At 32.1% G+C, this 13,381-nt stretch overlaps 1 protein-coding gene across 1 annotated transcript; it reads left to right on the forward strand.

The window, feature by feature from the left end:
* The first annotated feature begins 1,062 nt into the window (after nt 1-1,062).
* Nucleotides 1,063-7,781, forward strand: LOC136271478 (keratin-associated protein 6-2-like). Its single transcript, XM_066071556.1, has 2 exons — nt 1,063-1,175; nt 7,340-7,781. Exons 1-2 carry the CDS (start codon nt 1,063-1,065, stop codon nt 7,779-7,781), a joined length of 555 nt encoding a protein of 184 aa, XP_065927628.1.
* Nucleotides 7,782-13,381: the final 5,600 nt, after the last annotated feature.

Genomic DNA, 13,381 nt, shown 5'->3' on the forward strand with positions numbered 1-13,381 from the left:
GTAAAAATTTAGTCAGAATACGCAGTTGTAGCCATCATGAACATCAATCTTTAACCAAGGTCACCATAATCAGGACGGTTATCCGCCGAGTCCATCGCCAGGTCCACCGCCATAACCATCGCCGAGTCCACCGTCATAACCACCGTCGAGTCCACCGCCAAAACCATTGCCGTTTCTATAGCTCTCGCCATTACCACTGCGGCCGTGGAGATTATATATAACTCTTCGGTAGGCACTTGAAAAAATTCATGAGGCGGCTTTTTTTTTTTTTTACATCAAAGTATCTTTGAGTACGTTAACATCATTTCGCGTTTCAAATTACTCTTGTTTTAACTAATTTTATTGTCAAGTTATTGAAAAAAATTAAAAAAAAATTAAACAAGTAAACAACAAAATTAGTTATTATTTTAAATATTTTTGTCCTTTCCAAATCTAACCTAACAGCAAAGCGCAATGAGTAAGAGCGTTACCTACGGATATGTAAGTCACGCGTTCGAATCCCACTCGGACTTTTATAATTTTTGCCTTTCCCCCCAAAAAAATTAAACTATATTTTTGGTCAAATGTTGTGAAATTTTTAACTTCTAAAGCGTTGAAAGTATTTCGATTATAATGTACTTTTATCCATTACGTACATGTATCAACAGGTGTCACATACCGCTTAAAGAATAATGATTATTTAAAGAAATATACATGTACGTTTGTGCAACAAAAAACTAATATATTAATAAAAAAAAAATGTAGTGTAAAATTATGTATATTTTAAATTGCTGTATTATTAAGTTCACTCATCATCTTTTAACAAAAGACAATTCTACTAGTTTTAAGCAAAATAAACCTGTTTGTATTTGTAACCATCAACATTTTTACATGTACACCATTAAACTGATAATTAAGATGAATATTTTGGGGGGAAATTTCAAAACACATTCTTTGTTTTTTTTAATCATCTGGCTAGCAAGTTCAATTTTTAAATCAGAAGAAAAACTGAAGTTTTTGTTGAAAACTCAATTTAAAAAATGCCAAATCTTTAAGAAATCTTACTTAAACTTACCCATCGCAATGGCTACCAGAGACATCGTGAGAAGCAATACACCAGTAGTGGTCTTCATTTTGATTCTAAAGAACACAGGTGCTCTCAGGGAAAGTCGTCGTTCCTTTTATATGCATTCTATGTACATGATTTTACCAATCATTGTCGCTTAAACAGTTAGTTTCCGGGTCAGCATTCACACTTTTAAATGATTTAAGTCTATGGAACGCCATAACTGCCTTATGGTCAATTTCATATTATATGAATTGGTATTTCATTTATATGCAATAGTAAAATCATCATATGCAGTGGTAACATCATTATATGCAGTGTCGGCATCATTATATACATTGCTAACATCATCATATACTGTGATTACATCATTATATTCAGGGGTAAAATCTTTATATGAAATGGCATTATCATAACATTATGTCGTCAAATCATTATGTGCAGTGCTTTATACATTATAGGCTATGAATAAATCTTTATATGATATGATAAACTCATTTCATCAAGAGATGAACTCATAATGTATTGTTGTTCAATCGTTATGTTTTAAGATACACTCTTCATGTGCAGTTACAAAATCCTTTTATGCAGTGCAACTTCTTGACAGTAGGTGATGAGTTCATTATATGCAGTACTAACATCATGTTATGGTGTATTAAAACCATTATGTATGGTGGTTAAACCTTTATGTATTGTGGTGAAAGCTTTACATGCAATGGTAAATCCTTTACATGATGTGACATGTCTATTATATGCCGTTGTTGAGTCATTATATTATGAGGTCTGTTCTTTACATGATGTGACCGTTTCATTATATGGAGTGGTAACTCTTTATGATGATGTTGTAAACTGGTTCTCGTTGACAAGTTGTAATGGGGAAGAGGTCCAGTTTTATTTTGAAAAAGATGCCGCGTTCATTGTGACGATGCACATTTCCTGGTCAACTTGTCGTTTGTTTTGAATTCAAAGAGAGAGAGAGAGAGAGAGAGAGAGAGAGAGAGAGAGAGAGAGAGAGAGAGAGTATCTGTCCTTTAAAAATTGATGTCATAATATCAATCATTGAACCCATTTTGTGTAAAAAATCGAATGTATTATTAGTAGAGTATGCTTTTAATTTAAGAGGAAAAGATATTACAAAAAAGGAAGCATGCGTTTTGAAATCAAAGTCGAAAGACCTTTCTTTCAATGTACCAGGTAGGTGCTACCCCTCACTGATCAATGCCTCCATCACAAAAGGAATAGACATACGAGGGTTGTCCAAAAACTCCGTGGACAATCGCGTTTTTGTCATTTTAAATGGGTTTATTTATACATATTGTATATCTAAATCTTTGTCATAAAATTTCAAATCAAACTAAAGTACTAGTGGTTTTGACTGCTTTTTATAGAAATAAAGTAAAATGTTAATGCATTAAAGGTCGCGGAAAGTACGCACGACCCACCGTAAAAATTGTTCCATGTTTGTAATTGAGTTTTTAGATATAAATGTTTACAGTTTTTATAAAACATTTCAAAACTTAATAATCTTCCATTGTGATGTAGGCTGTATGGTGTACGTCATTTTCATACGTCGTTTGAAAATATTTTCAAACTAGCAGAAGACTTTTTAAAGGTATTACGTCAAGAATATATCTTTAAAAACGCGACGTCATCTGACCGCACGGAACAGCGCGCCATCATAAATTGTGTCGGCTGAGGTTTAAAACACCGATAGAAACAAAGCAAACGATTTAGGGAACAGGAAAAACATCAAAATAGTTCGAGTTTACTTATCCACAAGTGGCACAAGTGATTTTTTTTTTTTGGTATTTTAAATCCTACAAAGAAGGTGTTGCAGTCCTGTGCTATTTTCCATAAGCTGTTGCAGATATCTTCATTTTATAAAACCATTTTATACGCAGATCCAGAAATTTTTGGTCACATTATAAACATCTGCTGCTGAACGAGGGATTTTTAAACAAAGTAACGCATCAATCGATAAAGTAAATGAGGGGTTTTTTTGTAAAATATGTCGTTTTCAAAAATATATGTACTTATTATTCAATATCGTTAAAAGCAAGCCGTGTAATGATGTATGAATCAGCGATGCACGTGTGACGGTGCACATTTTGATTTATATATATATATATATATATATATATATATATATATATATATATATATATATATATATATATATATATATATATATATATATATATATATATATATATATATATATATATCATGTTATAATAACATATAGTCTATAATATTTGATATTTGATTTAATATGGCTGCCACTCTTTTAATGGCGGTCCAGTGATGTTAATACTTATGTCTATTTTAATCATGTTCTTTAATAATGTTCAATTTAAATTCATTGTTAATATTTGGTAATTATTCATTGTTAATATTTTGTAATTATTATTCATTGATGATCTTTGTGTATACTGTGTCACTTACGCTTGGGACAGGAGAATAAACAACATACATATTGAATCCTCGACGTCGTATTTATTTAGGTCAATAAGGTTTTTTTTAACCATATACGTCCTGGTGTAAGGCCACATCTACAACAGCGAGTTCCCCAGACGACAAACGCGTCGTAAAACACGGATAACTTTGTTCCAAGCGCCTCGGTTAATATGGATTCTATTAGAATGATTTTAAATAACAATCAAGAGCAAAGTAACTCAATTTAAACGTTTTTGAAGAGACAGAATTAGATTTATTAATTAAGCTCCGAAGAATTACATGTACATGTATATTCAAAACACGCTAGCAAGTAGATATCAAAGTGTTCTACACTGTCACAATGAACGCATTTTTTGAAATAATTAAATATTGACCCCTTCTCCATTAAAACTTTTCAGCGAGAATCAGTTTACAACCTCATCATAATGAGTTACGACTGCATATAAAGAAGTAACCACTCAATATAATGAAATTATCACATCATGTAAAGAACTGAACTTACCATATAATGACTCAACAACTGAATATAATAAAAATAATAAAATTGTCACATCATATAAAGGATTTACCATTGCATGTCAAGCTTTCAACACAATACATAAAGGTTTTACCACCATACAAATGTACATAATGATTTTAACACGCTATAACAGTCATGATTTTAGTACTGCATATGGGTATATCCCTCTAACTATTTTTAGAATCGGTAGGACAACAAAGTAGTGACTTTAAGCAAAATAGTTCCTTGCAGTGTGTATATACATTTATTTGGACATTTTAAATCAAAATGCTCGACACCTGTCAGAAAAGCGGATTTGTAATTTCCAAGGCAAGTGTCAAAATTGAATCATCAATTGAAGAAAAGAATTAAAATTGTTTGATGTACACTCTTTCCAAAACTGTAAAATTCCCTACTTTTTTCAGAGTTTTTCAATACAAACGCATTTTGCCGGAAAACGAATCTGACTTTACACCACGAAATTTTATCAGGAAAGACACAGTTTGATTAGCTTTCATACAAAGAGGTCCCTCGTTGCTGAACGAAAATTAGGGCCAGAGCTATGAACCCTATCGTTAACATTACCGCCTATGGAAAATGCATTAGTGGATTATACCCATATAATGAACTTATTACCCAATGTCCAGAAGAACTGTACATGAAGAGTGTACCACATGACATTACGATTGAACCGTAGTTCAAAGTTCTAGTCGACGTTTCAAAGATTCTCTCCATTCGTCCTGAGAGGAATTACGAATGAGAGTGTCGATGTATTGGTTCCAACTTGACTCTGAAGGTGTTTCCCTGTTACAGAGATAATCATTAAAGAAGTAATCAATTTTATAGTTTTTCATGGTTCTACAGATACAATTAACGAACCCACATTTCTTTTGGGGCGTGCCTACCGAGTATATACACAATTTTGCAATAATTTTTTTTTTTGAAAAACGAGTAGTTAGATCTGCAGAGCCGATTCCAGAAAAAAAGTTGAAGTTTTTGAACCATCTTTTCAATTTTAATAAGACCTAGTGAGTAAATAGTGCACGCAGAGGGAGATTGCTGATCAAAACCTTGAATCCCTTTGTAAGATTTTAAGGTTTATCAAAGATTTTTCAGATATATCTGTCCATAGTTCACAGCCATAAAGGACTGCTGGTGCTGCAACATTTTTCCACATTTTGCAGATAGGATTGGGTTCATGCCATGCTTATGCACTCCTATGTTATTAAAGAGCTCATTATTTTTCGCCCTTTACAGCATGAACGCTAAATGGCACTTTCACATGAGAGTTTGTTAGTAATTGTCACCCCAGCGTAGATGTTTTCGTCTGTGATATCGATAGGCGAGTTTTTATATTTCAACCGCATGACTTTGACTCATAATCTACTACGACATTTAGTTGCTTTTGCATTGTAGTTTGAGTATTTGAGATTTGTGATGTGTCGTCGGCGAGAATAACACAAGGAACAGATCGCAAATATGAGGACCAATCTTGAGACGATTTAGCTCAAGAATAAGGCTATCTATCATTAAGAGAAAGAACAAAAAGGAAAGAACCCTGCCTTGTCCAACTCCTTTTCTCATGGTATAATTGCTTGACATTTTCCCCTAGTAAAAAAATACAGGAACTCATATTCTGAAATTAGTCAACGAGCAAGCGCCATCCTTTTCTATTTATCCCAATACATAATAGTTTGTAGAATAATCCGGCGTACCACACACTGTTAAAAGCTTTTTCGTTATCTAGAAAAGCTACATAAACATCCGAGTTTCTTTCTAGATAATGATTAAGAGTTTCAGATAAGACAATTGCTGCCGTTATACTGCCACACCCTGGTCTAAACCCTTGCTGTAGAGGGTGCTGAAATGCTATTTCACTGTTGTAGTTCTGCATTCTAGTGTACAATATATTTTCAAAGAGTTTCTGCAGGACGGACATAAGAGTTATGTCGCGATAGCTGATCATATCTAGTTTGTCTTTATTGCCTCCTTTGAAGAGTGTTATGGTAACTCCTCTTTTGAATTGTTGTGGATATTATTCTGCTTCTCCATTCTTCATTTTTTGTAGAGCAGCTACAACTTCATTTTCGTTAATGTGTGTTTTACTGCTTTCATCACAGTTTCCCATTGAGAGCAAGTGCATTTTGGAAACTTCATGACATTGCATTCTCAAGTTCTACATCAAATGAGGGGGTCTTGCTTTATTTGGGCCAGTCCTTTGTAATGCTCGTACTAGGCGTGCCTGATGATATCAGAATCACGAACAATTTTACCATCAACACGAAGTTCATTTGATGTCCACGTTTTTTTTATTGCACCTTTTTTAAAGAGCGATGAAATATCCCTAAGTCCAGTTCAGCTGTTTCTTTGAGACGAATGAATTCTTCTAGTTCGAATTGTCTTTGTGCTCGTTTCAGAGCATTTGCGAACTCACGTTTGGCCCGCTTATAATCTCTGATTGACGCATACAGTTGTGGCTTCTTCTTTTCACCAGTTTAGTCGTTCGTAAAGACTGCACGGGGTGATATCGCAATTTGAAAGAGAACAAAAACTGTGATTTCTATTGTATTTCGTTTTACAATAATTTATCGTATCTTTCAATTTTTTTCCCCTATTTTCCCAATATTTTGCGAATTTATAAATAATTGCCTAAATATTGTAGAACTTCTCATGATATATCTGTTAGCCACTGTAATGGTTAAGTTTAAGTAAGTTTTGTTTTGCTTAAAACTAGCATATTTGTCTTGTCTTGTTGAAAGGCGATGAGTTAACTGCATACAACACCAAAAAAAATAATTTTACACTACACTTTTTATAAATATACTAGCATTTTGTTGAAGAAACATGTAATTTTTCAACAATCATTATTCTTAAGGTGGTATGGGACACCTGTCGATATATTATGGATAAAAGTACATTATAATCGAAATACTTTTATCGGTTTAGACTTTTAACATTTCACAAAATTTGACCAAAAATTGAGTTTAAAATTTTTTGGAAAGACAAAAATTATAAACGTTCCAGTGGAATTTGACCTCATTACTTACGTATCAGTAAGAAACGCTCTATATCTCATTGTGCTTCGGTGCAACTTATTAGGAAAAGAAAGAAATATTTAAAATGATTTTGTTATTCACTTCGTTAGGAACTACGTCACAAGATGGAGGTGTCCCATACCCGCTTAAATCATTGTTTTTCTTGTATCTAAACTAATCAAAATAATTTAATTTAAAAATCAGATTTAATATTTCTATCAAATAATTAGTTTCTTTTTGCATCTTGACAACAAAATGAATTCAAACAAGATCAATTCAAAACAAGAAATGATGTAAACGCAGTGGTTATGACGGTGTATACGATGGTGGTTATGACTGTGTATATGGTGGTGGTTTCGGCGGTGGTTATGGCGATGGATACGGCGATGGTTATGAAGATGGATACGGCGGTGGTTATGGCGATAGATACGGCGATGGTTATGACGGTAGATACGGCGGTGGTAATGACTGTGTATATGGTGGTGGTTATGGCGATGGATACGGCGATGGTTATGACGGTAGATACGGCGGTGGTAATGACTGTGTATATAGTGGTGGTTACGGCGGTAGATACGGCGGTGGTTATGACGGTGGATACGGCGGTGGTTATGACTGTGTATATGGTGGTGGTTACGGCTGTAGATATGGCGGTGGTTATGGCGATGGATACAGCGGTGGTTATGGCGGTAGATACGGTTGTGGTTACGGCGTTGGATACGGCGGTGTGTATGATGGCTTTGATTGAAGATTTATAAATTCATAATATTGGAACGATCGTTTTAAGTTTACAGGACAATTATATTTAGTTCCAGTAAAAGTGAAAATTTTCATAGGTCATTTCCATTACCATTATATGATTTTGCACAAAATATCCACCTATTGCATTCATGGTTATTGCACTAAAAAATCAAGATCAAATTTTCTACATATGCTCTTTTGTAAACATGGTTGGCAAGTCCATGGTGAGTGTTTATCTTCCTGTGCAGTGTATTGTAGGTGTTTACATTACGTATTAGTATTATACCTTTATTTTATGTAAAACTTCGAAGAAATGACCTATTTGATCCAGACAGTGTATACCGTAAAGTAGTTTCTGAATGTTTGCATGCAATAAAATCTTATCAAAACTTTCACCGGCACTATTCGATTTCCTCCAGGTTTTATCTCAATATATTTCTGGTAAAACCCAGTCGTAATGTAAAATTGAAAGACTGTAAATTTGAACTTTAATTGTTTACTAAAACAGTCTCTGCAACTTAATGATCACATGTATGCATGTCACAAAGAATTTAATAAACAATACATAAATAGTGTGCCTGATAAAATCAGATTTTGAACAAGCCAAAGCTTTTAAGACAACATATCTATTTTAAAAAATCACTTTTTTTGTTTTGCATTGTATGTTAATGTCATTGATTTGCATAAATTTTAAAAAGAAGTTTTAAAATTTACTCATATTCACGCAAGGGCGTGTTTGCTACAGACATTAACTGTTCAATGATGATGCATCTATTTTTAATATTCTTTATGACTTATGACCCCCCGCGCTAACATTTGTCTCAACGACCTATATTAATATAAGTTTTACAACTTATCTATCAATCGTTGTAAAATAAATGAGTTCAGTAAATTGAGTAAATACAATTGAGTGTCAAATTATAAACATTTCTTGACCTGGCACATACAAGAATAGAACAATGCCTTTTTTAATCAGCTACAGACTGTATTTTAACATTTAAAACCATAAAAAGAATATAGAGAAAGGAATTTTTATCTTCACTTTCACTTAACGTCATCTTTAATGAAAAATGACAATAGCAAACTGTCAATATGATATATTGGTTTTGATCATAGAACGCAAATTAAAGCGAAATAATTATTTACATTGACTTTACTTTTGGATGAACAATTGCTGCATTTCATTTTTATGGTTTTCATCGCTGCGTTGTTTTTTTAAGGAGGAGGGGTTTGGAAAAGAAAAATTTTAATCATAATGCATGTGAGGAACAAAGTTTATTTGCACTGAATGAAAAAATTCTGACACTAAGTAAAATTAATCTACATTATTTACAATATGAATTAACATTTTTGATTCATGTTGTCGATAAACGGTTAGCAACACTTTCTAGACAACATGAATCTACAATTGATGAATTAATAATTTTTACAATTTTTAAAATTGACAGAGAGAGAGAGAGACAGACAGATAGAGAACAGAGAAAAAGTTATCAGTCAAATATATATTTGTTTATTTTTTGAAATTCATGCACTTTGAAACTTTGAATTACAGCATATCTTTCAACAATATATGTTACCATTAAAAGACCAAGAAAACCAATCAGTGTTGACACTTACTTAACATCAGACAAGAAAATAAGTATTGTTTCAGAGATAAAGCATTGAAATTATTAATTTTCTTATGACATGTTAATGGAAGCTCACCAAATATTAAATATTTAAACCATTAAATCCAATCCTTTTAGAAGTCTTTCTGTAAATATGAAGACTAAGTTCACTTCACACAGCATGAATTTTATAACAAGAAAAAAATCAGCATCAATCTTTGAATATTTAAAATTTTTATCTATGAGAAAAGTGGTTGAAAAGTGGTTGATTACCATTTCTACAGGGTGTCGTTTGGAATTAAAGGTAGACCATCCAGTCTTAAGATAAAACAGTAGTGGCGTACACTAGAATTCTTTACTTGTTTGCTTCTTTCCAGAAATATTTTGATTACTGATACATAATACAACGTGAAGTTTGATTGCATTAATTAATTCTTTTTAGAAATAGTACACAATATGATTCTTATGGTGTTTTCTATATTTCGGAGTTTTTGTCGGAAGAAAATGGAGAAACCAGTAGTTGTGTTTCTCATTCCTTTAATTGTGTTTCTGTGAGTTTGTGTCCTCCCAATTTGCAGCAGTCCAGTACGTCACCGTCAGTGCCATAATCTTTGTTTTTAGAGTATTTTGTATTATGGTGATAGATAAAGAAACCACAAAAGATAAGGATTTTTGGAATAAATAGAAGTTGCTCGTGTTTGTTAACTAAAAGAGGATTTCTTATTTAAAAACTAACTAGCATACAGTGGAGGAACCTTATTATCCTTGAGTTTACCGGGAGGAAAATCAGTTTCAGCAACGGCGAAATTAAAGACCCGTCTCCCTCATGATAATGCTTTATCACATACACCCGAGATTGTAAAGTAATTTTTGGAGATAAAGAAGGTTACCGTTAAGCCACACCCACCATATTCTCCAGATATAGCTCCAGGCTATTTTTTCCTTTTTAAATATCATAAAAAGTCTCATCTGGTCGTCGTTAGAAGTCCCGAAAAACCCTTGGCTTAGACATCAGTCAGTGCCTCAGAGATCAGCGAACCCATTACGGAAATCGATTCGGAGATTAAAATTATGTATTTCAGCCGCGGATAATACTTTGAAGGAATATAATGTCCATTTCACTATTTGAGTCGAATGCTTTTAAGATATTGTACAGTACACATTACAATATCGAACAACCCTCGTTGTGTTGATAATCATGTTGATGATTATATCGTTATTCTGTGTGACATTCAATTTCTCTGTGTATTCTGAGATGCATTGAGTCATATATACAACGATTTGAATCTAATACTGAATTGAGATATTACAACTATCATACCAGAAAAGATTTTCTAATATCACTGAACTTAGTTTCGTCTAATAAATGAATGCTTGTCCAGCGGATTGTCAATTCAAACTAGATAAATCAATAGGATATACAAGTATTTGAACTTCTATTGCACCTATTAATTATAATTTTAATCAAGGATATAACGATGTATCTATAGATAAAGGCTAACCTCAGGGTAAAGGCTGTGACAAGTACACTAGAGGATGCGATAATCCGGTATCACTACAAATTTCTTTCATTTACTATACAGCTCGCTAATATGTATATAGCATAACAATATAATTGTAATGATAATAAAGATAGCAATGGGAAAGTTTATTTTTAAAAACTGCATTAATGATAAAAATTCTTTAAATCAAAGATTTATTAATGATAATTGTAACATGAAGAGTGACATTATTATGGAAATACAGATGTTATTTTGTTATCTAGAATTAATCAGCTTTGTGCAGTGAATATGACACTTTAATTTCATTAATTAAGCCTTTGTAAAAAATTATGATTTTTCTATCGTAAGATATCTGAATATTAGAAACAATATGAAGTTTCATTTTATAACGGAATGTCATGCTTGAATGGGGAAAGAAAACAATTTATTTTTAGAAATCTCATACCGAAAATAATCAGTTAATTAGGCCTTACTTTTCATTGAGTGTGCAATTAATGATCCAAATGATTGGGAAAATATTGACATGATAAAACTCAGACTTTAGTGACAAAAAAATTGCTGAGTTAAACTACAAATTGTTTTACATGCTTCTCTGCAGCAATGCGTTGCATTTCTGAGCAAGTGGGGGAAAGAGTTTATGAACACTGTACTCAGAGCAATACAATTGAAGATGTAAAACATTTATCAATTGGGTGTATTAAAGATGTAAATACATGTATTTAGAAAATAATCAACTGATCATATTTTTATCAACTGATACTAAGTAAAGACAATTCGTTAATCTTAAATTTAAGATTTTCCAACGAAGAGAGGGGGTGCGCAATACCTAAGACCTTTGATTTCTAATGTCAATTTGTTAATTTCTCTTCAAGTCTAAAAAAATAACTTTAAAAAAGGTTGAATCTTTCAACTTACCCAATTCTATAAAAGCATATACATCTGTACATAACACGTGTTCTATGTGTAGAATTGAACTTATGTAAAGAGAATAAAACAGATGAGTTAAAAATCTACAGAAAGAATATACCCAAAAGCAGATATGTTTAGAACAAAACCGGATTTTATTAATGCTGCTGATGCAATTAATCAATGATAGAGTTCTTTGAAACTATTTTATATTAATGAAGGGAAAATCGTATACATTTAGTGTTGATGTGTTATTATCAAACCTCCGTCATTATGTGAGAATGGTTTCTGGTAGGATTGTTCACAGGTTATAGTAGTGTTGAGACTATGAGCTTTATTTTTCCCTTTGTTGCAATTTAAAAATAATTCATGTAGTTCGTATGTGGTATCGAATAAGTTCACAATATATTATTGTAAATGTATGCATAAGCTCTTATTTTTATTCAGCTAAGTTAAACAATATCCAAACAATATAATTGTTGCCTTTTAGCACCAAGACTGTGAAAGAAATGAAACTCTGTGTGTTTGTATAAAGTATTTTCTACCCAGCAAGCACAAAGCGCTAGTTAAACATGAACTATTAGTTTAAGTAATACGTTGATAAACCAAAATTCAATTTTCATTCAACGTTGACTTGTCATCGTTGATAATATAATATTTATTAAAATTGACTTGAAATAACAAATTAAAAATCGATAAAACGTCGAATATTTGATAAGCAGAGAACCTGCTTGCATGTACATCTACATTTTTTCAGAGCCACAAAAATACTTTTGTTTGTATGTGTTTTTTGTTTTTTGTTTTTTGTGGTTAATTTTTTGTTTTGTTTTGCACGTTGCAAGCAGTGACAATGCATCTAATATTCTAATATATAAGATTATGCATAACAGAAAATTCATATTTTTTAGATTATGAAATATACTTTTCTACAGATACAAATTGCATTAGATAAATGATTTCTTAAGAGAAGCTGAAGAACAATTGTAGAAAACTACACAAAATATGGCTTTTAAATGTTACCTCAGAGCCAACCTAAGCGAGACTTAAATGAAACTAAAACAAATGAAGCACACTACTTTTGCAAAAGCTTTTTGAAAACAATTATTGAGCTTAAAAACACCAAATAAATAATCCTTTCAAAAATAAGGTACCTTTAGATAAAAAACAAAGATATCGCACATAGCCGATTGTTTGATTGCATACCAAAAAAAAAATATGTTAATGATCCTGATTTTAATATGCGCAATACAGTATACATTATCTATGTACAGCCTCACATGCAGACCATTAGATGTAGAAATATTCAAATCTGTAGATATATGTACAAAAAAATGTGTGGATAAAATACTAATATTATGGAGAAAAATAAATATCAGAATAATATACTAATAACTAAATTTCACTTCAACTCAGCTTATGTCTAATTTATTAAACGTTTGTCTAGAGGATTGTCAATACAAAGTGTTCAGATCAATAGGATATATGCAAGGATTTAGGACTGAGACACCTCTATAGAGAGATGTATATGAAATAAATGACCCCTCGTGTGCAGGATTGGATCAGAATGTGTAATGAATCCGGTATAACAACAA

This window comes from Magallana gigas, chromosome 2 (assembly GCF_963853765.1).
Source record: "Magallana gigas chromosome 2, xbMagGiga1.1, whole genome shotgun sequence".
Classification (NCBI taxonomy): Eukaryota; Metazoa; Mollusca; class Bivalvia; order Ostreida; family Ostreidae; genus Magallana; species Magallana gigas.

Excerpts from the sequence above, each read along its gene's own strand:
- LOC136271478 (XM_066071556.1), top strand. The coding sequence starts at position 1,063 with ATGGCTACCAGAGACATCGTGAGAAGCAATACACCAGTAGTGGTCTTC. Across the intron at positions 1,176-7,339 it reads TCCTTTTATATGCATTCTAT|TGGTTATGACGGTGTATACG; the intron begins GTACATGATTTT and ends ATGTAAACGCAG.